The sequence below is a fragment of the Larus michahellis genome, chromosome 12, assembly GCF_964199755.1.
Source record: "Larus michahellis chromosome 12, bLarMic1.1, whole genome shotgun sequence".
In the NCBI taxonomy this organism is placed as follows: Eukaryota; Metazoa; Chordata; class Aves; order Charadriiformes; family Laridae; genus Larus; species Larus michahellis.
In genome coordinates, this window is record NC_133907.1 from 10859711 (window position 1) to 10881132 (window position 21422).

Genomic DNA, 21422 nt, shown 5'->3' on the forward strand with positions numbered 1-21422 from the left:
GGGAAGGGGGCACAGCCCAGAACCGCTCTGTTCAACGCCCTGCAACCCCCCCCCCCATCCTGTGCAATGCTCCCCACACCGCCCTGTGCTCCTCTTGCCCACAGCCACCTCCCCTGGGACACCAGGCTTTGCAGTGTCCTTGTCTCCAGCCCGAATCCTCCTGGAGACTCTTCCCTTCCATTTCCCAAGAGATGCTCAGCTAATCTTTTCCTGCCCACTTAGAGGAGCAAGTGGTGTCTGTGGGTGGGCTGGGGCTGGCAGGGCTCTCCCGACCGGCAGCGGTTATCCAGCAGCTCCTGGTGGGGGGGTGGGAGCAGGGAAGCCACTGCCTAATCTGTCCCCGGGCTGGATGGGTGCCTGGATCATTTCAGGGCGGCTCTGCGCGTTCAGACGATGCGCACGCTCTGCAGCGCAACCCGCCTCCTCCGAAAGCTCATGGCACAGGCATCTGTCACCGAAACCTGTCTGCATGAAAGGCTGTCTGCACAACCCGGGGAAAAAAGAAAGGCATGACAGCACAATTAGTGAGAGCAAATGAAAGGCTGTTTGAAGAGGAGGAGGGAGGAAAGGGGAGAGCTGCATAAATCCCTGGTGGGGTTTTGGGCTTGACATCAAAACCCCTTAACAGTGTATTACTTCAGCCCCCAATGTGGACAGATGTTGAGCTGTGGCTCAAAGGAAGTCAGAAATCTTTCCTTAGAAAAAATTTGGCTAGGAAACTAAAGAAAATATTGTGAAAGAAAAGGAAATAAAAGCCCACTAAAGAAGATTTATCACTGCCTCAAGCATTTCTGTATCCTCAAGTCTTATGAGGTCTCAGCCTCAGGGGAGAGAAAAAGAGAAACAGCCTGTTGCTACATTAATGGGTCACAAATTTAGAGCAGGGACACGTTTGTCCAGTTAGACAACGATGGAGGGAGCCAGCTCACCCGTTCGAGGACGCTTCCAATCCATGCTAACCTCAGATGGCTTCCAGAGGCCTCTGGCACCAGCCTGCATCTTGCCCTGGCACATCCTTCCCCGCTGCCCTTCTTGCCCACTCACTCACTCTTGCAAGGTTCCTCTAGAGCCATTTGTCATTGGCAAAACATCTTATTTTCCAAAAGACCTTAGCATCATCCACTAACCTGAAGATTTTGCTGTCTGTTCCCTTCCCAGCGCCACAAATGAAGATGTTCAAACCAGACCCAGCACAGATTCTTGGGCAACCCCATTGCTGAATCTCATTTGTCCTCAAAAACTGTCCGTTAAACCCTGCACTTTGCTACCTACAATACCTTTTAACTAGGTTTCAATCCATAAAAGTACCTTTGTTTCAACCCCTTTGTTTCAATCTTTAAGAGATTTTAAGAGATGGCAGAACTATTTTATCTGCTCTTCCTGTTGGTTTCTCCCTATCCGTGTGCATACCGATATTTTCCTAGAGTCCCAGCACGCTGGCAAGGCAAGTTTTCCCTCTCCAGCAGCAGTATCTGCTGGCTCTTTCCCACCTGCCTGTCTGCCCACGTGCTCGTTGCTGGTGCAGACCCGGCCACCCCGGCAGGGACAGAGGTGACACATGTCTCCGGCTCCCAAGGTCCCCTCCCAGAGCCTGGTTTGTAGGTGGCAGCTACACTAGCAGCCTGCCAGCCCCCTGGTACAGTAGCCATTTGTAAAGTGACATTGATCTCGTTCCTCTAACTTACAGGCTCCACAGAATGAACTGGGTGCAAGGATCTCCCAAATACCTGCAGCAGTGAAGACCGACACAAAGAGGAGCCTGAGCTGCCTTGTCATGCCTTATCCTCCTCGGTACCCAATTGCACCTTTGTAAGGAGCAATGGCTCCCTAGCCAGCTCCTTACTTCTGATCTTTTTTTTTAAAAAAAAAGTTTCTTTAAATACATCTTTACAAGTAGATCTTTGTGCTCTTTTTTAGCTCTTTTAATTTTCTGTCTATGCTTTACTCGCTCTGTTTTATGGGTTTTCCCTTTCTCCTCATGTGGGAAACCTTTCCACTTTTGAAACGCTGACCTTCTCCCTGTGATGCCTCCTTAACCTTAGCAGTGAGTCAGGCAGGGTGTGTTTTAGGACTTCTTAGTTCTTTTTGAGTTGTGGCACATGTTTTATTTGGGTTTTAATGGAGCATTTTTGTAATCGCCTCCAGACTGCTTGCAGGCCCCTTGCTTTCTGTCTGTTCCTTTTCGTTTTGTTGTTATTGACTAATCACCTTATTTTTTCATAGTTCCCTTTCTTGAAATTGCAGAACCACAGGCTGGATTTATTTGGTGTGCTCTCTCCCACTACAGCATTAAATTGGTTGTTTTGTGGTCACTAGCAGAGAGCAGGTCTCCCACAAACACCTTGTGAAGCAGGTCCTGTGCACCGCTCCCCACCAAACCCAGAGCAGCAGCCCTCCTCGCCGCTGCCAGCACTCCTCCTTCCAGGAGACTCATTATTCTATCCAAAAATATTTTTTTTTATTCCCTGATGGATCACTGAGGTGACTAGCTTCTCTAATCGCATTTTATATTTGCTGACCGTTACCTTTATCCTGATCAGGGGCGAGTAACGCAGTCCTGGCTTTACATTTTTTCCTGTGGGAATCTGGGATTTCCCATCTCAAGAAATCTGTAGGGATACTGGAGTTGTCATTCAGGGCAATGGGAAAACCTGGCATTATCTTTTTTTTTTCCTTTTTTTTTTTTTTCAAAAAGCATATCTAGTATAGGGACAGAAGCACCTCTAAGTTTTGCCCTTGATTTGTTGCTTAATGGTCCTGTGGGTCCACCAGTACTACACATGGGCAAACTCGCCTTATTTATTGCAGCTGTACCATTTATTTCCCTGTTGCTCTTTCCCTGGATACTGGCCACATCCTCCTCACATGGGGTGCAAGTCTGAATTTCTGCACCCTCTGACTCTCAGCTTCTCATTTAAACAATTCTCCATGGCCTTTCCCTCTTTCAGTCCCCCCAGCCCAGCTCTGCTGCGATGGAGGTGTGGGACCCATCTGGCAGGTTCAGAGCGATCTCCCCAGCAGGACACCCCTCCCGGCTGCGTACACCCCCTCATCGCGCTCACTTTCTGCAGAAACAGGAATGATAGCCCCCTTACCCTGGGATTATTAATCCCCTTTACCACAAACTCATTTACTGCTCTCTGTATCACCACCCCCAGAACCTGGCCATTTCAGTAGCCCTGTTTGCTGCCCCCAGAGATAACTTGCCTGCTTCCCCCCAACCCAACCAGCCTCCCGACTGGGGCCCACACCACCCCCTTGTGAGGCCCAAGGGTCTCCATCGCCCCCCAGGGCAGCCCCAGCTGCCTGCTCGCCCCCGTGCCGGGGTGCCCCTGAATTCCCATTCCCATCTCCCTCCACCAAGCCCGGAGGCACAGCATGGGGTGGGCAGCGGCAGCCCTGCTCTGCGGGGCGGGGGGGGTCCCTCTGGCTCAAACGCTGTGTGCGAGGGGTCAGGTGGGCTGAGATGTTGGTGGCGGGTGGGTCCGTGTGTCTGTCCGTCCGTCCGTCTCACCGCAGGGTGACACACCGCAGCCGGGGGCGCTCGCAGCGGGGGCGGGAGCGGAGGTCCCCGTCGCAGCAGCGGTGGCGGGGTGTCCCCTGCCGGCTGTCCCGGCGCGGTGCACCCCCGGCCCCGCACCGCTCCCGGGGGCTGCCCGGGCGGCGAATGGGCACAGCCCGGACGGCAGAACTGCTAATGAGCTCCGCTGCCCCTTCGCGGTACCCCCCGCTCCGACCAAATACGGACAGGGGTGCGTGCGGGCATCGCTGTGCTCCCACACCTCGTGGCCAGGGATCCCCCGGTGAATGCACGGCCCTGTTACCAACCGCCACCATCTGGAGGCTGACCCTAACTCCTAGGGCGGTGCTGATGTTTCCCCTCTCCCCCCATCCCGCAGAAAATCAGAGTTGCCCCTGATACAGCTCAGTATTCATGGGCTTTTTTGCAGGAAGAGAGCATTCATTCTCTGTTTTGCAGGTGTCCTTGTGTGCCTTGAGGTGACGGTGTCTGCCACGCGCAGGGGACCAAATTCTAGCTCCAGCGGAGGTGTGAGGTGGGAAAAGCACTTCCCCCCATTGCTCAGTGGGAAGAGAAAAGCACTTCCATGGCAGACACTCGACAGCCATGGACTGAATTACAGTTAAGGTCAGATCATTTTCCAGTGTTTTTGCGGCTTCTCTTTGACACAGGGGTTTGAGTGACATGGCCACAGCCTTTGTGTTTGTCCCTGTGGTGCCAGACAGGTGGCCCAGTGTAGCAGTCACTGGTCCTTAAGGAGTTGCATTTTCAGTGGAAAACTTCAAGCTTTGGGGCTTAGTTCCTTCAGGGGTTCAAAAGGGGCAAGGCTGGCTGTTCAGCAGGATACCAGCTCCTCCTCTCTCACAGTATTTGGAGACTGAGTGGTGTTAGTAGGGTGGTTTTTTTATAATTTATATGGGTCAGGAGGAGGGATAAATTAATCAAAGAATGCACAATTGTAAGAGGTGGAAAACTTGTAGAAAGTACCAGAACATTGCGTGCACTTTTGTATGTGCAAGCCCTGGTCGTGAATACAAAGCAGCCCGTGAGTACAAAAGAAAGTAGCCAAACATGCAGGTAGGATGCACCTCTACACTCGTTTAACAAGGGCCTTGGGTGACCAGCAGGTGAGCTGCTGGGCCTTGATGCTGTGGGAAATAGCAGCCCGTGAGCGAGCACTTGTCCTGCCTCCACTGAAACGGGGCGTTTATCTGCACCAGGTCCCATCTCAGATACCAGGCTTCCATATAGATGTTACAAAGGGTGACAATATTAATGTATGCTGCTGAGTGCTTGATGCATTCATCCTGCGCTGTTGTGCCCTCTGTAAAGCATCAAATACTTGAAAGACCGGGAAAATAATACACCTGGCTCACAAATGAACTGCACAGATGGACAGCATTGTCAGCAAAAGTTTTGCTTTAATTCCTGTGTATAAAACCATTAATCTCTTAAACGATAGGAGATACAAACCGTGAAAAAAAAGAAGATATCAAAGGATATGTTCCCTGCCTGGAATCAGCGATTCTCCAAGGACCCAAAGGACAGCTATCGGCATGTCCAAGATCTAAGGCACTGCAGTGAGAACCATCTCTGAGCAGAGGCCGCCAGTTAAAGGCCACGGAAAAGAACTGTCTGGATAGCACAGTCTGCTCCTCTCCTCTGGGTGATGCTGTGGGCATGCCATTGGCTTCATGTGCTGCTGGCGTGCTCCACTCTCTGGTACTGTGCATGTCGGCAGCTTGCTCCTCTTCCACGTCTCTGCTTAAACATATTTCCTTCCCAGACCCTGCCACACAATGACGAGGGTCAGCTGCAGTGGCTGCTGCTCACGAGGAGCCAGAAGCCAGGCAGGGGTTTACAGCAGTTACCCCTCCTGGCCATCCCTCCCATGTGCTCCTGCCCCTTAGCGTCGTGGCCATGTGGCCGCACAACCCCTCTCTGCTCCAGCGATGTTTGCCCTGCCTCCTCCTTCTCAACCAGAATTGCACAAATACCTCTCCATCTTCCCTAGCCCAGCCAGAACTACAGGCTTTGCAGGGGAAATTACTGGGGGAGAGCCTGTGGCGTATGTTAGGCCAGGAGAGGTCTCTGCCCCAGAGGAGAAGGATCAGTCCAAGATTGCTTTAAGGACCTTGTGGTACTGACCTGCCTGTGCCATGCTCTGGTCCTGTTCTCCTTCCCTCAGCCACAAGCCCTGGTTTTTAGCCCTTTTCCTCACAAGCATCACTAGTGCCCTCCAGCAGCATGGCCACAAGGCTCAGTGCAGTGACCTGCTGATGAACCACTGCAGCTCTCTCACCCTGTCCCCACAGCCCCACCACAAACTGGAGATTTCCTCATCAGCACGGACCAGACTTTGACACAGCCCTGAGCTGCCTAGTGCCACAGACATCAGGGACTGCTGGTGGGAAGCACCCAAAGCCAGCACTCCCGCTGGGACAACAGCACACGTACCGTTTCCTGGAGAACTGCTGGTCTATCTCCTCTAAGGATTGTCCTTTCGTTTCCGGAACAAAAAGGTAAATGAATATGACAGCCAGCACTCCCATCAGTCCATAGAGAAGAAACATCCAAGAGAAACCAATGGCATCTGCAGAGAGATTCAAGTGCATGAAGGGTCTGTTGAAGGCAGGTCACACCATGAGATACAAAGGAAGCTGGTGGCTTACTGCAAGGTGGTCATTGATGCCTGACTGGGGCATTTTATTTTGAGAAGCCATCAAAAGGGCAGGAAAGCTCTTTATCCACAAGGCCTGGACCAGGAATCAGCAATGGATAAGGATGGTCCACACCAGGCTTTGCCAGCAGCACCACAGAGGGAAGGAGAACTCGAGGGCCCAGCAGTGCCCACCGAGTGCCTCAGCCGTGAGCTCTGCTAGCAAGAAACGTTATAAAGATATCAGCATGGAAGCTGCAAATTCCATGGTTTCCTGATACTGCAGTATTACAGTGCAGCCCAGTGGGCGATGGATGATTTTCATGAAACGGGTGGTGGAGGGGCTCAGACCAGTGGTGCTGGCGCCTGCTCTCAGAGGCATCAGGGTCAGACCTATTTCAGCATCAAGTTCCCCAGAGGTTCAAAATGCCACTTAATTTCCAAATAGCTTGTGGTGGCCACCTTCCCTGACCAGCTGTGGGAGTTGGAGGGATGGGGGATGGCCACTTACCAATAAGGTCCAGGAAGGAGAGGCTGATCAGTAAATTAGCAGCCCAGTTAAAGCTGTTACAGAAGGCAAAGGCTCTTCCTCTTATCCCAGCAGGGTAGATCTCGCTGAGGACCAGCCAGGTCACTGCACGGATTAGAGAGATCAGAAAGACAGTTGTAGGGGTTATGCAGTTTATATGGGAAATGGGCAAGGAAGATTTTCAGCAGGGGTTTCACCCAGAACCTGCTGCTGGTGGTGTCAAACACTCGTCGACCTCAGAGTCAGGTCACAGCAGAACACTTCAAAACTCCTATGTTGAGCACTCCATGGAAGAATGAAATACCAAGGAACAGGTCCAGGGAGCAAAGGAAAAAGCAGGGGAGTTGGTTATTCCACTCAGAGCTGATGGAAAAGGTCTGGCACACCTGCTTGTCAGCACACGCTCTTTGTAAAGAAATGAGAAATGGGTAGTATTAGGGAGATTACGTTACATTTCGGCTAAAAGCAGAGCTTTAGCTTTATCTTAAAGTACATATCTTAAAGTAGTCTCACCTATGCCGGGGTTATTTTGCTTGAAACAATTTACAGGGTCACTGTCAAACCCACGAGACTTGCTCACCTATGTTTTTTTCTTGAGTTAGATGCTGCTTTCTCCCATCAAGGCATTTAAAGCAAGAAATGCCAGAAAACAGTAGAGCTCATGTGGAAGCGAGGAGTAATCTCTATTCCCATCTGATGAATAACAGATTTCAGAAAAAGACCAACTGATATTGAGAAACTTTCAGAAATCCAATTCCAGTTCTGCCACTGACTATCAAACAGCAGAAGCCCCTCAGTCCCTCTGTCCTCAGCCCTCTCTTTTCCTCCTTACAGGGTGCTAGGAAGAGTAGGTAGTGCTTGTGGGATGCTCTGATTTTGCAATGAGCTTCACAGAAAAAAAATACATTACGAGGGTAGTGATCGCATGGAAGAGAAAGTTATTCTAGTGGTGTACCAGCCCTACAGCTGCCAGAGCTGCAGTGCTAGAAAATGATTCAGGGGGCAGAAGGGGACATATTTCCAGTTCCCAGACACTGAGCTGCGGGGTAAAGCAGATGCATAATGAACATTTCAAGCAGAACATAAAGATCAGCCCTAGTTTTATTCTCTGGGTTAGCGCAAGGGTATGTAAACACCATACTTACTTGGTCCAAATCCAATTGAGAAGGCGCTCACGAAAGCCATCATGCTCAGCAGCGTAATCCAATTTAAAACCATATGTTCTGCCCAGGGAGCACCACCAAAAGGAGAGCCTGTGCTTTCCACTGTCTCCTTTTTGGACTGACCTACCAAGCCCCTTTTCTGAATGAGGGAAGAATCGGGAACAACCGCTCTGTTTTGAGTACTTTCAAAAACTCTTCTAAGGCTCCCTGAGGCAGCAAAACCAGGGTCTGCCTGACTTTTGACAGCACTCGATGCTGGTGGGATGGGGGACACAGCAGCCTGGGAGGCTGAGGGCATCAGGGGGTGCTGGGTGAGGCTGTGGGATGCATTGGGGTCTGCAGCTGCCTTGCAGTCCCTGGCCATGGCCAGCGGAGCAATGCGGCTGGTGAGGCCAATGGTGGTGACAGAGATGGCCATCACCACGCAGCCAGCCATGAGCAGCGCTCTCCTGCCAGCCTTGTCTGCAAAGGCCATCGCGATGAGCGTGGCCACCACCTTTATTGCCCCCAGCCCAACAGAGGCCAGGATTGCCGAGGAGTTGCTCTGGAACCCTACCGAGTGGAAGATTTTGGAGGCATAGCCAAGCACATTGGGTTGCCCAGTGAACTGCTGGAAGAGCACCAGTCCCAGGCCCACCAGAGTCCGCCTTCTCATGTTGTCTCTGGTCCTAAAAAGGTCAAGAAATGAGTAATGCTTCTCCTTATAGGGCTCCCGCTTTGCCATCTCTCTGTCCTCAGTGTTCTGCAACTGAATGAGGCCCTTCTGGCAGTCTGAATCCCAGGAGCTTAATTTAACAGGGTTCACTGGGAGGAAGAGGATGCTGAGGAACTGCATGGCCGTTGGGGCAATGGCCAGCCCAAACATGTACCTCCATCCCTCATCCACATCCGCAAAGATGTAGTTCAGCGCATAGGACAGCAGGATGCCTACGGTGATGCCCGCTTCGTAGAGAGACACCAGCAGCCCTCGCTGATGAGCAGCCACCATTTCTGAGACGTAGATGCAGCAGGCCATGGATGAGACAGAGATGGCAAAGCCCACAGTCATGCGCCCAATGACCAGCCCAATAAATGACCTCGCCAATGTGAGAATAAGGCTGCCAACCAACAGGACCAAATTGCTGACCAGGATTGCTCTCCTCCGGCCATGACGGTCGATGAGGATCCCCCCAACCAGAGAGGCGAGGAGAGCTCCAATAAGGAGGGCGCTCACGAGAATTTCTTGCTTGAAGCAGCTGAGGTGAAAGTCTGTCTGCAACTGCAGCAGTGCACCGGAGATAATCCCCAGCTCGTATCCAAATATCAGCCCACCCAGGAGAGAGACTGTTGCAGACAAGAGGAGGATCAGCAGTGCACGACCTGGAAAACAAGCGAGGAATGCTAGGTTCAGTTTCCTGGCGCTGGCGGACAAGCCATCAGCATGCACGAGCTGGAAAAAGCTCTCCCAGGACACCCAAAGTTTTCCATCTACGAAGCCACGATGCTGAACTTCCCCATAGCTCACTAGGCCATGTGTAGGGGCACTTGCAAATATTTGCACAACCTACCAGGCCCGCACACCCATCCACTATCTGCAGGGGCACTCATCTGGGGTGCAGAACTGTGAAAACGGGACTTTGCTAACACAGTTAAGACTTGTATTTAAGTGGAGGACGGTGATTTGTACTGCCTGGAGTTGTACCGGGGGATCCTCTGTGGTCTCCCTTGATTCTAATTACAAAACCTGTTCTGGGCAGGAAAGACAGCTTCTGCTTTCTGGTTCTGAATTGTTCTGCATTATCGTTTTCACGTTTCAGTGCTTGTGGCACCTCTCACTGCAGGCTCTGCACTCCCACTCCCTACCTTGTTGTTAAAAATGCTGCTCGCAGAAGTTTATTTCTCCTAGTTAATCTTGCACTCTTGGCATGACTTTGTGGGGGTGGCCCTAATGTCTTCATCTCTCCTTCTATAGCACACAGCGCTCAGGATCCCTGAGCCAGGCACAACCTTCTCAGGCTGGCCCAGGACCACAGGACAAACTTTATCATGAGCCGAAAAGCTCACTGTTGCCTGCCTCAAATACAAGAAGCAATTCTTTGACCTTGCCTTTCCCATATAGCTGAGCACGCGAGTTTAGTAAGTATGCAAGTTTAGTTAAAATAAGAAAAAACAACAGCAAAAGCAAACCAAACCCAAACCAACCAACCCACCCCAAACAACCCTAACAAAACAAGGTGCTAGCTGCACACGCTTCTCGCCCTGGGGAGAGGATGAAAGGGTGACCATGGGTGAACCATTCGTCATGCTGCGGCAGGGGGGACTGCACAGGGCAGGAGAGCCAGCGCTGATGCAGGGACCTCCCCCCCCCAGTTACAATTTTCAAGGCACAAGTAAAGTGCATTGCTTTAGAGGTTTGTGCTTGTTTCCAGCATACAATATCTGTATTCTCACATTGGCTTTGTTTAATTAAAAATACTCACTCACAGTTTCAGTAGGCTGTATGTGGAAAGAATGTGGACACAACCACGAGACGACGGAAAACTTTCCTCACTGTGCCTAAGGGCTTTTTTCCCCTCAAAAACTGTGTTTTATGAGAATTGTCTCTATTCAGCCTTTGATCACAGCTAGCAAGAAAGGTTATTTCTCAGTGATGGATATATTTATATTTATTCTGTAATTTGTTTCATTTGTGTTTCTTATACCATCCCAGCTACACACCAGTCCCTCCCACCATGCTCTGTGTGACTACCTGCACTGCTTTTATCACTCCTTGTACAAGTTATGCAGATAATGAGAAAAAATATTTGCTCACTGAGAATAAAAGGCTTTGCATAAACTGGGCATGCCATAGCTTCAAGCCACAAACTCACACAGATACAGAAAGCCCTGCTGTGAATACCATGGCTGGTTCCATCAGATTTTGCTGTATTTCTTGTTAACTTAACGATCAGGAACAGTTTATGAACTTTGATTGAAATCTAGCTAGCCTGGATTGAAATCCATATATAGCCTATTCTGATGTAGTCAGAGGACTCTTCAGATGTTCACATGAGAATGGAAAGTTTGCTGGGTTTCCCAAGGAGCTGTGCCAGGAATTTCCCTGCCTATGGCAAACGCTGGTCGGAGGGCCGTGCTCCAGGATGGGGCCGTAACCAGTGCCACTGTCCCGACCGGGACTGGGCTGACTTTTGACCTGCTGAAGTCCCTCTTTGCCTACGCCAGTGCCAACAGGCACCGCTACCTTTAACAAAACCGTAGTGCTGTCCCCAAGCCCTGCTCCCGCTCGCAGCCCCCTCTTCCCGGGAACGCTCCTGGGATGGCCCGAGGGGCTGTGCCACAGGAAATTACTTGTCTCGCTATGTTTGCTGCTGGAAGTCCTGAAAAAAAAAGAAAGGGGCTGGAGGCGGGGGAGCGGGGAGACGCAGTCTCGGCCTTCAGGAAAAGTTGAAAACTATTTTTTTTTTGTTTGGAAAACTTTTTCCCGGGGCAGGACGCGCCCGTTCCCATCCCGAGAGGGACTCGCCGCCTTCTTTCCCGCCAGTGCGGGGCCTTGGGAAGCCCCCCCTCGCCCCGCCGCGGTCCCCGTGTCCCGTCCCCCCGCCCCGCGTCCCGCCCGTCCCGCACTCACCCATGGCGCGGCGGGCAGAGCCCCCGGCGCTCCGCGGAGGGCGGCGGGCGCGGAGCGGGGCGGAGCGGGGTCCGGCGGCCGGAGCGGGGCCGCACAGCGCCACGTCGCTCCTGCCCTGCCTCCCGGCCGGGCAGCCTGGGGCTTGTAGTCGCCCTGCCCGCCCCTCGGGGAGCCGTGGAGGGTGGGAGGTGGGGGTTGTCCCCAGCGGGCCACCCCTCGGCGGGGTGTGCTGCTCGGGGTACCGGCCGCCCGCGGTGATGCGAAGGGCCGGGGAGAAGGAGCGCGACACCGGGGGGAAGAGGGACCCCGGCGGGACACCGTAATCGGGGGCGGTGAGCGGGTCTGGCTGGCGACATTTTACCAGGGGTATATTGCTAATTGGTCTGGAAACGAAGATGTGGCAGGGTACGGCGTGGGGGGCTGGGATGACAGGCTCTGTCTGTCTTTAGCCGGGAATGGGAATCTCCTCGGTGACTGCAGACCCGCTCTCATGCAGAGCTTCACCCCTCCACACCAGAAAGCCCCTGGGAAGCCCACGACAGATTGTCAGTTTATGGTAGTCTTTAGGTAGCTCCGTTGCAAAGCCAAGGAAACCTGTTAGGAACGAAATGGCCAGATCAAAGCTAAAAAAAATAAAGAGCAGCGTGACTGAGTTTGCACTCTTACCTTTCTCTTCTGTTGGAGAGAAAGATCAGTCTGTCGAGCTTATCTCCTTCCCCCCCGCACAGTGCTCCATTAGGCAAAGCATTTCAGTATTCAGCTTTCCTTGCAATTAACATTCTTGTTCTGCTCACTGCAACAGAAACCTTCCTGCTGGTTACTGCATAAAAGACACTGGGACTTCCACTTTGATGCACGATATTTTTTTTTCTGAGCCTGAGGCTAAATTCATGTGTCCCAAAGTCCAGTTTGTAAAACGAGGATTTTACAAAGCTCGATATGCCTAGAAGTGCTTTCAAAACTCTATAACACAAAGTAAACATTCTCCCTCGGTGCTGTTCGTGCAAACTGCAGTTGCTGGGCGGGTTGTGCTGTGGGGAAGTACACGCGTGCAGTGAAGTACACGCGATGTTCAGAAGTTTGCTGTAGCCCAGCTGGCGTGGGGGCCAGCGCAGAGATGATGTGCTGTCACAGGCTTGGGGGAGGGCTCGCACAGCCTTCCCAGAGCCGGGCAGCAGGCACTGCCGCCCAAGGATGAGTGCAAATGACCACAGCCCTTCATTGCGAGCTGGGATGTGACTGCAGGTAGTATTTCATTTAATCACACAGTTATAACAACACAAGCTCCATCACAGCGTCCTGCAGAGCCCGTGCTGGTACAGCTGTTTGCCACAGTACAGGGTCGAGCTGGGGAAGGTCTGCATCAGTGACCATCGCGCCTGCAGTGCAGGCACACCCCTCTGACATGGGCAAAAGTAAGCAGGTTGAGTGAAGAATGAGGAACACGTGATATTTTTTGGAACGAGCTTTTTCATTCATTCCACATGTTAATTTAGTGGGACATTTAAGAGAAATCTTTAAAGAGTCATTAGGGAATGTATGTCATGTCTCTGCTCTGGAGACCAGCGGTGTCAACTCTTGTTTGCCCCTACTCATATTTTTGGGATGCTTGAGTTGGGCAATACCGGATCACGCATATCCTTTCAGCCTTAGTCTCTTGGTTATCTGACCTGCAACGTGGGTGGCAGTTGATCAGAGGTTTTGGGTTTGTTTCTTCTCAAAGTCATACTGAATATTAGAAGTGTTTCAAATCACTTACCCCGTTTATAGATTAAATAAATGCTTTCCCATTCAATTTAAATGTAAATACGGTATTTAAAAATACCTTTTCTAAAACCTCGCATCTGATACAAACTGACAGCTGCACAGGGATCACACACATGGTGAAGAACGGCTTCAAACATGAACATCAGCCAACAGAAACCTATGGTGCTCATGGAAGGAGCTTTTCAATAGGGTTAGTAATTCATGTTAAAGTAGTTTAAAAGCTCTGACATCAGGACCAGCTCTCATGATACTCGGAGGGAGAAATGACTGCAGTTTCCTCTCTTTCCCAAGACCCTGCATGTGAGGCCGTTCATGGTGGGCAGCAAAGACTACAGCTCTGTGTCTAGGAATATGTTCCACGTTTTGGCAACATGGGGGATGCAGCGTGATCTTGACTGTGATCTCTGGCTCCTGCAGCTTCTCCCTGGAGCTCAAGCCTACACACTTTGGGTGCGTTGTGTTACGAACTGAAGATGTCACCCACTCATGGTTCCCCACCATGCCAGGCAGACAGCCGGCGGGGACCTACAGCCCTCAGCAGCTGCTGGGCAAACCCACTCTTGGCTACAGGATCTGCAATTTGCCTGAGCAATTCCTTCCTTCTCAAATGATTCCAGTGTCAGAAGGAAGAAATGATATTTTTCTCCGTGGTCTCTCAGCATTTGTTTATCTGTCACCTCGCCATTTGCTGGAGGCTGCCTGTTCTCTGGCAGGGCAATAAACAGTATTAGCAGAGACAGGAAGGAGGCGAGGTCCGGGGGAGCATAGGCAGAATGTTATGGTATGTTTACAAAAGGCGGCCAAAAATATGACATCAGTATGTACAGAATTGCAACCACCATGTTGATGCTGCACGTGGCTGGGAGTTATGGTCCTCTGAAAAAAAACGTGAAAACCTGTGATGGTGCACAGCAGGGATAATTTTCCTTTGCATTTTCTTTTTTTTTTTTTTCCTTTGCAGGAAAACAATCTTCCTTTGCCATTTTTAAAGTATACCTTTCTTATCATGCCATTTGTAGTTAATGGGCGTTCTGGGCCTGCTGAAGTTGGTTGCTTTAGTCTTAAGCTCCGTGTGAGAAGGTCTGGAAGGGTTGGATCCACCAGGACTGGCTCACGCGTCATGCCTGCTGGCACGTTTCTAACCTCGCTCCCTCCTGTGATGCTTTCCTTCTCCTCCTCCTTGTCTTGAGACTGTGTGTCTTGGCAGTGCCATCTCCCCGTCTGATCCTTATCTCGCTCTTGGCTGCTGGGCTTGCCGGGCGCAAGGGCACGTTCCTGCTTCCCAGCCCAACAGCACGTTGTGTCTGGGGCTGTCATCTCCGGGGCCGAGCCGCAGGAATGTCCTTCCTGAAGGGCTTGGTGTTTGAAACAGCAGCCTTTGCGTTTGGTATCACAACCCGGCCCGGATTACTGAAAATGTTACTTGCTACCTCAGGGCTGGAGCAGCTAAAAGTGGCTTTAAAAATCACAAATGAAAATAAAAATACCAGAGGAGAGAGAAGTCCATCCTGGAAAAAGGAAGACGCGGTGTTCAGCAATGCTTATCACACACTCCAGCACATTTTCTCTAATTACAGTTGACCCTTAGGAAGGGATTCTGGGGACCAAACTGATCAAGATCAACTCAGTTATTGGTGAAAATTATAACCCATGAGCAGAGCCCAGTGTTACAGCTGGCTGGGACGGCGCCAGCTCGCCAGGCACCTGCATTTGCTGGGTGCTCGTTTTGGTACCAGGCTGCATGCGTTTTCTTTTACAGTATCTTAACCCTAGGCGGGTTCACTGGCAATGCTGGTCAGTACTGGTGGTTGCCCCACGGGTCCTGTTGCCTGCACATTGTAGGGATGCCTCCAGCGTGGCAGCCTGCGGCAACCCAAGGTGACCCCCCCCACCCCTGTGACCTCTATGGGGTGGCTCGTCCCTGCAGCCCGCCCTGCCTGTAGCCTCCTCTTGCCTGGAGAACTGACCAAGATCCATAATTCTGAGCTGCGATGGGAGTCAGCAACGACAATTCACACACAGGAGGGTTTATCCCTGTGCCCGCACTTTGCAGGTTGAGGACACAACCTCAGAGCCAACAAGTGCCTCAGCTGGGTGCGAGGAGCCACCTGATGTAGCCCGAATTCAGCCCTTTTCCAGTCTGTCCAGCTCTGAGGATCTCAGCCTCCATCCTTATACAAGCTGGGGGGTGAGGGGAGAGGCGCCTGCAGCGCTGCAGCCTGCCCGATGCCGAGGGATCGGCAGGACAGCGGGGAGGAGCCCCTGGGATCTGCCTCGGTTTCCATTAGCTTAGTTTGCTGGGCTGCAATTTTTAACTCAATTACATTGTTTGCAAAAGGAGAGTTTATAAACGCTTGTCACCAGGAGAACAAAGCTACATAATTAAACAATTTACCAGCGAGTCTGTGGCCTCAGTGCAATTCTCTGGGGTCATTCAATATTCCAATAAAAATACTGGGTGATACCATAAATATTGTAAATGGCTCTAGATGGTTTCCAAGGGCTATGTCAACTGTTTATTACATTCAAAGAGAAAAGAATAAGTGAAATCACAGGGAAGATAAAATTTAAATAAATAAAATAATAGGAAAAATAAAGCAAAAATATTTTCTTTTGTATTTTGAAAGCTCCGGAGGATGTTTTTGGCCAGCATGAGAGAAAACCATTGTATTTACCAGAATAACGAACCCAGGGCATCTGTGTGCACTTGCTCATAGGTTATATATGTATGTCTGTGGGGGCTGTGCATGGATGCTTAGATAAAATCTGCCCGCAACATGGGGAAAAATCTCTCTTTTTCTTTTTTATGATTGTTTGTGGCATTTGCAAATGCCAGCCATGGAGCTCAGGAATGCATCTCTTTCCCTGGCCAAGCTGCTGGCCCTGCCGCGGCGAGGGCAGCCCAAGGAGACCGCCACGAGCGGGCAGAGTTGTGGGATACATTACCCGCATCATTGAAAACTCAGGAAGGTTGTTTAAAAGTTGTTGCTGAAGCAAGATAAATATTTGCCAGGCGTGATCCCACCATGCAATGACAAGTAAGCTGTATGGAATGTGTTAATAAAATATAAATGTTCTGAAAAGGAAACAAATGTTGCGGATGAGAAAACAAGGACAAAATGGACTTGTGGCACCTCCAAAGGCAACAATTGAAAACATATTTACAGGGACTGGGCTGAGCCCCGTGTATCTTCTGAGGAACATAAATTGCAGTATGTGCAGATCACCCGGTAGAGCAGTGGGTTTCAGTGTGCCATGAAAACCCGAGTACTGCTCACAAGATGATGAGGTTTGTCCATCTTTAACTAACGCGGAGATGTGGGGCTTGGCCGCTTGAGGAACTGGAGACACCCAAGTCACCATGCAAGCAGCCTGTGCCAGCATCAGGGGCAGGAACTTTGCTGCTGCCCAGCACGGGGACCCGGGTGACACCATGACCTGTTGCAGGCTGGTGATCCCCTGCAGCCTACGGGCAAACCCCTTCTCCTCCCCAGCCACCAACTGGGCGGCTCCAGTGGATCTGCATGGGCTCCAGTGAAGGCTTTTGGCACACGAAGCCCCAGGAGACAGTATTGGAGCATCCTGGTGGTGGTGTCCTGGTGGTGGAGCCCTGCTGGTGATGTCCTGGTGGTGATGCCCCAGTGGTGGTGCATCCTGGTGGTGGTGTCGTGGTGATGGTGCCCTGGTGGTGATGCCCTGGTGGTGGAGTCCCCATGGTGATGTCCCAGTGTTGGAGCATCCTGGTGGTGGTGTCGTGGTGATGGTGCCCTGGTGGTGATGCCCTGGTGGTGGAGTCCCCATGGTGATGTCCCAGTGTTGGAGCATCCTGGTGGTGATGCCCCAGGGGTGCCGTCCCAGGAGTCATGGCCTGGCAGGCAGCTCCAAGGTGGTGCTGGGAGCACTGTGGGGTGACCACAGGGCCCCACTTGCCACCTTGTGAAGATGCCCATCCAGTGCCTTGCTTGCAGGCCTGGGGCCCAGCTGCAGGTCTCACTCTTGCACTGGCAGAAACACATGAAACCGCCGTGGCTGGTGCTGGGGCAGGCTCAGGCACGGGTCCCACCATTCCGCTGCACTCAGTACCCCGCAGCACGGCAGAGGGTACAAGGACTTATCGGAGGGGAAGCACAAAGACGGGTTTTGGCAGAAGCAGGCGCGGGAACAGCAAGGAAGAGGGGGCCAGAGCGCGCTATAGAGGAGGCGCTGGGGAGCGGTAAGGCGGGGGAGGGAGGGGCGGAGCCGAGGGGAGTTCGGGCGTTTCCGGCGAGGGCTGACGGAGATTGCCGAGGCGGCGGCGAGGGCTGACGGAGATTGCCGAGGCGGCGGCGCCCCGCGCACGCGCTGTGTGGAGGCGGGCTCCTGTAATGGCGGCGGCTGAGGCGGAGGTGGTTGGCCTGCGCTCTGGCATGGCCGGGGCCGGCGTCGGGGCAATGGCGGCAGGGCCTGCGATGGCCGAGGCGGAGGCTGCAGGCCCTGCGATGGCCGAGGCGGGGGCCGCGGGGCCCGCGATGGCCGAGGCGGGGGCCGCGGGTCCTGTGGTGGCCGAGGCGGTGCCGCCGCCGCCGCTGCCGGGGTTGCAGCTGGTGCGGCAGGGCGCCGAGGCCTGTGTTTACCGGGGCCTTTTCCTCGGGCGGGCGGCGGTGGCCAAGCTGCGCATCCCGAAGCGGTACCGCCACCCGGCGCTGGAGGAGCGGCTGAGCCGGCGGCGCACGGCACAGGAGGCGCGGTCGCTGCTGCGGTGCCGGCGGGCAGGTGGGCCCCGGGAGCGGCGGGGCCGGGCCGCGGCGGTGTGAGGCGAGGCTACCCTGACAGGAGAGGCACTCCTGGGGGCCGGGTGCCTCCGTGCCCCCCGGTCTGCACGTCTCTCAGAGCAGATAATAGACATTTGGTGGCTTTCCTGCATCATCCACAAGGATGCCGGTGGTTTCTTCTCATCCCGGGGCGACCTGCTCTGCTTTTTCAGAGTAGTCGTCCCGTCCCGTCCCGCCCCCCCCGCCAAAAAAAAACCCGCAGTTGTCCTCGGCCAGAAAGGCCCTATGCGTGTTTTTCCAGGGAGTCTAGCCCCAGGAGGGGCTGATCCTACTGCCAAGCTCGAGCTGCCGGTGGGATTTAAGGCTGGAGGCCAGCAGAGCGTGGGTTGGAACCCAGAGGTTGACGAAGGGCATTCCTCCATGTGGGTTATCAGTGGCCGGGGGTGTTCTCAATTGGCATTTCTGGCTAAGGCTTGTATTGGTTGTGTTTTGTTCTTAAAGTTGGAAAATCCTGTAAATTAACCACTAGTGTTTCGTTTGTTCTGTTTTTTTTTTTTTTTTTTTTAAATAGGGATTTCAGCTCCAGTGGTCTACTTTGTGGATTATGTCACCAACTCCATATACCTTGAAGATATTGTAGACTCAATTACTGTTCAAGATCATATTAATTCTCTACAGCAGAGTGGAAATGATACCAGTAGCCTCCTTATCTTAGCAGAGAAGATGGGTGAGCTGTTAGCGAGAATGCATGATGAAGATCTTATACACGGGGATCTTACAACTTCCAATATACTTCTGCGACCACCCACGGAGAAGCTGGACTTGGTACTGATAGACTTTGGACTCAGTTTTATTTCGGGTCTTCCGGAGGATAAAGGAGTTGATTTGTATGTTCTGGAGAAAGCTTTCCTCAGTACTCATCCAGATACTGAAGCTATGTTTAAAACTCTGCTAAAGACCTATGCAGCTACATCTAAAAAATCTGGTCCCGTGATCAAAAGGCTGGATGAAGTACGACTAAGGGGAAGGAAGAGATCCATGGTTGGGTAGAAGAGAGCAGGCTTAGGGACGGAGAAATGTTGCTACTTAGTTTCTGCAAATGTGGTTATTTATACTTCTAGTTGGTTTTATTTCAGAGTTGACTATTTTGATAACTGTGTCTACAAATAAATAAGTTTGAATGAGTTTAAGTGTCATAAAGTAACCAAAGCAATTGTGAGATGGGAGCACTGATAAGACAGAAACAACTAAGGGTTACCTCTTTTGTAAATGTTAAATATTTCTTCTAAAAAGTAGTTTACAGTGTCATTCAGCTCGCCCTCTTTGTGTGGTTAGAATCATACCAAGTAATCTTTCTCAGCCTGTGGACTCTGGATTTGTGTGAGGTACGAGAGACCTGAGGATACCAGAGCATCTACAGAAGGTAATTAAGAAAAACAAATGTGTTATTTTTCTCAGAATACTTTACAACAAAGTGTTTAAAACCATTATAAATGATGCTACATGTCCTGAAAACTGAGTTCCGGGAGGTAAGCAACGCGGAAATACAGTGCTGAACATAAGACAGGTTCATTTTCTTCCAGCAGTAATTTTGTCTTTTTTAACTTTCAGTTGATGGTCTTTCCTTAAGCAAATATAAAAATTGTTAATCAAAAACAGTTTTCTGCTGAGAAACTTCCACTTTAAGCGAGCAGTCTGCTGTAAATTGCCATTATTTGGAGCTTTGTTAGAGGGGCTGTTTGTATTGAGGTGGCCTGCCTAGGTAGGCAGTTGGCAGAGGTAGGCACTGGCTTTTTTGGTAGCGTTTTCTCTATGTTACTTGATTTTCTGGGTTACTATCTAATAGTGTCAATGTAAGATGGCTCAGAGGAAAAACTTATAAACCCCAGAGTAGGTGGGTTTGAAGGTAATCGGTCCTTTGTGTTGTAAGGAGGATGGGGTGAGTGTGCTGGGTGAGTGTGTGAGCTCTATCATTTACTTTAGATAATGATTTGAAAGAAACGGTGAACTTCTCCCAGGGCGATTTGCTGTTGGGCAGCCTCTGCCCCTCCGGGAAGATGATCGGAAGATCCTCTTCCATTACGCTGTCACTTGTGCTCTACCTGAAAATGCTTCCGCTAAAGAGGGAGCGAGCCATGTGGGTGTGTGGTTCCTCAATGGCAGTGTCCCTTCCATCAGGTCACAGCCCTCCGGAGGTGTAAAAGCAGCAGCAAAAAGCGGTGGGGGGGTCCTGGTGGGCACAGCCCTGCCTGGCTGGGGACATGGGGATGGGGGGCTTCTTCCTACCTGCTTAAAGCAAAGCAGCCTGAGCAAACCCCGGCCTAGGGACGCGTCAGGAGGGAACGGGGCCAGCGGTAGCGCGCTGGCTGGGGACCGGGCCCCAGCTGGGGGGCTCGAGGTGGGGAGAGCAGCAGGGCAGCATCCCGGGGACACGGGGAGGGGCGGGGGCGGGGCGGGCGCTGGGAAGGACAAGGCGCTGCCGAAAGCAATCACTTACTCCATGCGGTGGCGCCGCCGTAGCGGCGCTGGTCGGAAATACAGAGGTCGTTGGTTCGCGGCGGCGCAAGTGTCCTAGCGCGGCGGGCTGCCTGTGCCCGCTGCGCATTCACCTCTTGCCACAGGAGCCGCCTGGGCGAGTGCCCGGCCCCGGCGTGGGGACCTGGGTTCCACCGCCCAGCCACAGCTTTGGACCACCTCCCCCCGGCTCTCTGCTGTGGTGTATATTCTGTTTTCATTGCTTGCGTGCCCAGCCACAGCTTTGGATCCCCCTCTGCCATGGTGTGTGTTCTGTTTTCATTGCCTGTGTGCACCAGCCGTGCTTGCCCCGGCATGGCACAGCCATGGGGGCAAGAAGAAGGAGCTGTGTTTCCGTGCAGTGGGTTTTTAGAAGCTGCTGCAGATGCCGCACGCTGTCCTGCCTGCTTGGAGAGCAAACGCAACAGCCCAAGCCGTGCATGATGACTCAAAACAGTGCTCCCCAGGTGGCTCTGGGTGGCCCATGGTGCTCCATCCGCCACGGTGGGAGCAGGTGGATGTGGGCTAACGAGTCCCCTACTAAGGCTTGATCTGAGCCCTGAATCCCGGACCCACTGAGGGGAGGCAGCATGCCTAAACCTCCCTGCCCGCCGTCCCCCACCTGTACAAACACCGCTTTGACTCTCTCCTGGTGATGCCGGGGCTGAGTGATGTTTGTAAAGCCCTTTGAAGAAGCCTGTTTCTAACTGTCAGTATGTTTATTAAAATGCAGCTCTCCCTGCGGGACCGCAGAGTAGAAACAAAGCTGATCGACTGCAAGTTTTTGTGGCTGGCGCGGTGCTCGGAGATGAACTGGTAATGAAAACTGAGATTACTGGTAATGTAAAGCAAGATGTTTTGCTTTTTCACTGCATGATAAAACTCCTCCTTGTTACATAAGTGTTACTTCTT

The 21422-nt window shown here is 52.1% G+C and overlaps 3 protein-coding genes across 5 annotated transcripts in view; 2 read left to right on the plus strand and 1 right to left on the minus strand.

Annotated features, from left to right (window-relative positions):
- Window positions 1-4921: 4921 nt before the first annotated feature.
- On the minus strand, window positions 4922-12511 carry SLC2A10 (solute carrier family 2 member 10). Of its 2 annotated transcripts, none has more exons than XM_074604892.1 (5): window positions 12145-12511; window positions 7854-9230; window positions 6691-6813; window positions 5978-6113; window positions 4922-5309 (listed from the first exon to the last, which is right to left on the minus strand). In XM_074604892.1, the coding sequence occupies exons 2-5, from the start codon at window positions 8917-8919 to the stop codon at window positions 5213-5215; spliced, it is 1422 nt and encodes a 473-aa protein (XP_074460993.1). In that variant the 5' UTR covers window positions 8920-9230; window positions 12145-12511; the 3' UTR covers window positions 4922-5212. The 2 variants fall into 2 exon arrangements, with proteins under 2 accessions (XP_074460993.1, XP_074460991.1); XM_074604890.1 differs by lacking the exon at window positions 12145-12511 and adding an exon at window positions 11479-11584.
- A 5060-nt stretch (window positions 12512-17571) lies between these two features.
- Window positions 17572-19181, plus strand: TP53RK (TP53 regulating kinase). The gene is made up of 2 exons (XM_074604788.1): window positions 17572-17997; window positions 18568-19181. Exons 1-2 carry the CDS (start codon window positions 17610-17612, stop codon window positions 19044-19046), a joined length of 867 nt encoding a protein of 288 aa, XP_074460889.1. The 5' UTR covers window positions 17572-17609; the 3' UTR covers window positions 19047-19181.
- A 39-nt stretch (window positions 19182-19220) lies between these two features.
- The window catches only part of SLC13A3 (solute carrier family 13 member 3), a 36059-nt gene continuing 33857 nt past the window's right edge, over window positions 19221-21422 (plus strand). The window contains exons 1-2 of one of the 2 annotated variants that reach the window (XM_074604785.1): window positions 19221-19419; window positions 21244-21326. The gene's annotated coding sequence lies outside the window, so the exon portion shown is untranslated. Of the gene's footprint in view, window positions 19420-21243; window positions 21349-21422 lie in introns of those variants that run through there. The other variant, XM_074604786.1, reaches the window with a different exon arrangement.

Excerpts from the sequence above, each read along its gene's own strand:
- SLC2A10 (XM_074604890.1), bottom strand. Across the intron at positions 6,814-7,853 it reads CTCAATTGGATTTGGACCAA|TGACCTGGCTGGTCCTCAGC; the intron begins GTAAGTATGGTG and ends TAATCCGTGCAG. Across the intron at positions 6,114-6,690 it reads CTCCTTCCTGGACCTTATTG|ATGCCATTGGTTTCTCTTGG; the intron begins GTAAGTGGCCAT and ends ATCTCTCTGCAG.
- TP53RK (XM_074604788.1), top strand. The coding sequence starts at position 17,610 with ATGGCGGCGGCTGAGGCGGAGGTGGTTGGCCTGCGCTCTGGCATGGCC. Across the intron at positions 17,998-18,567 it reads GCTGCGGTGCCGGCGGGCAG|GGATTTCAGCTCCAGTGGTC; the intron begins GTGGGCCCCGGG and ends TTTTTTAAATAG.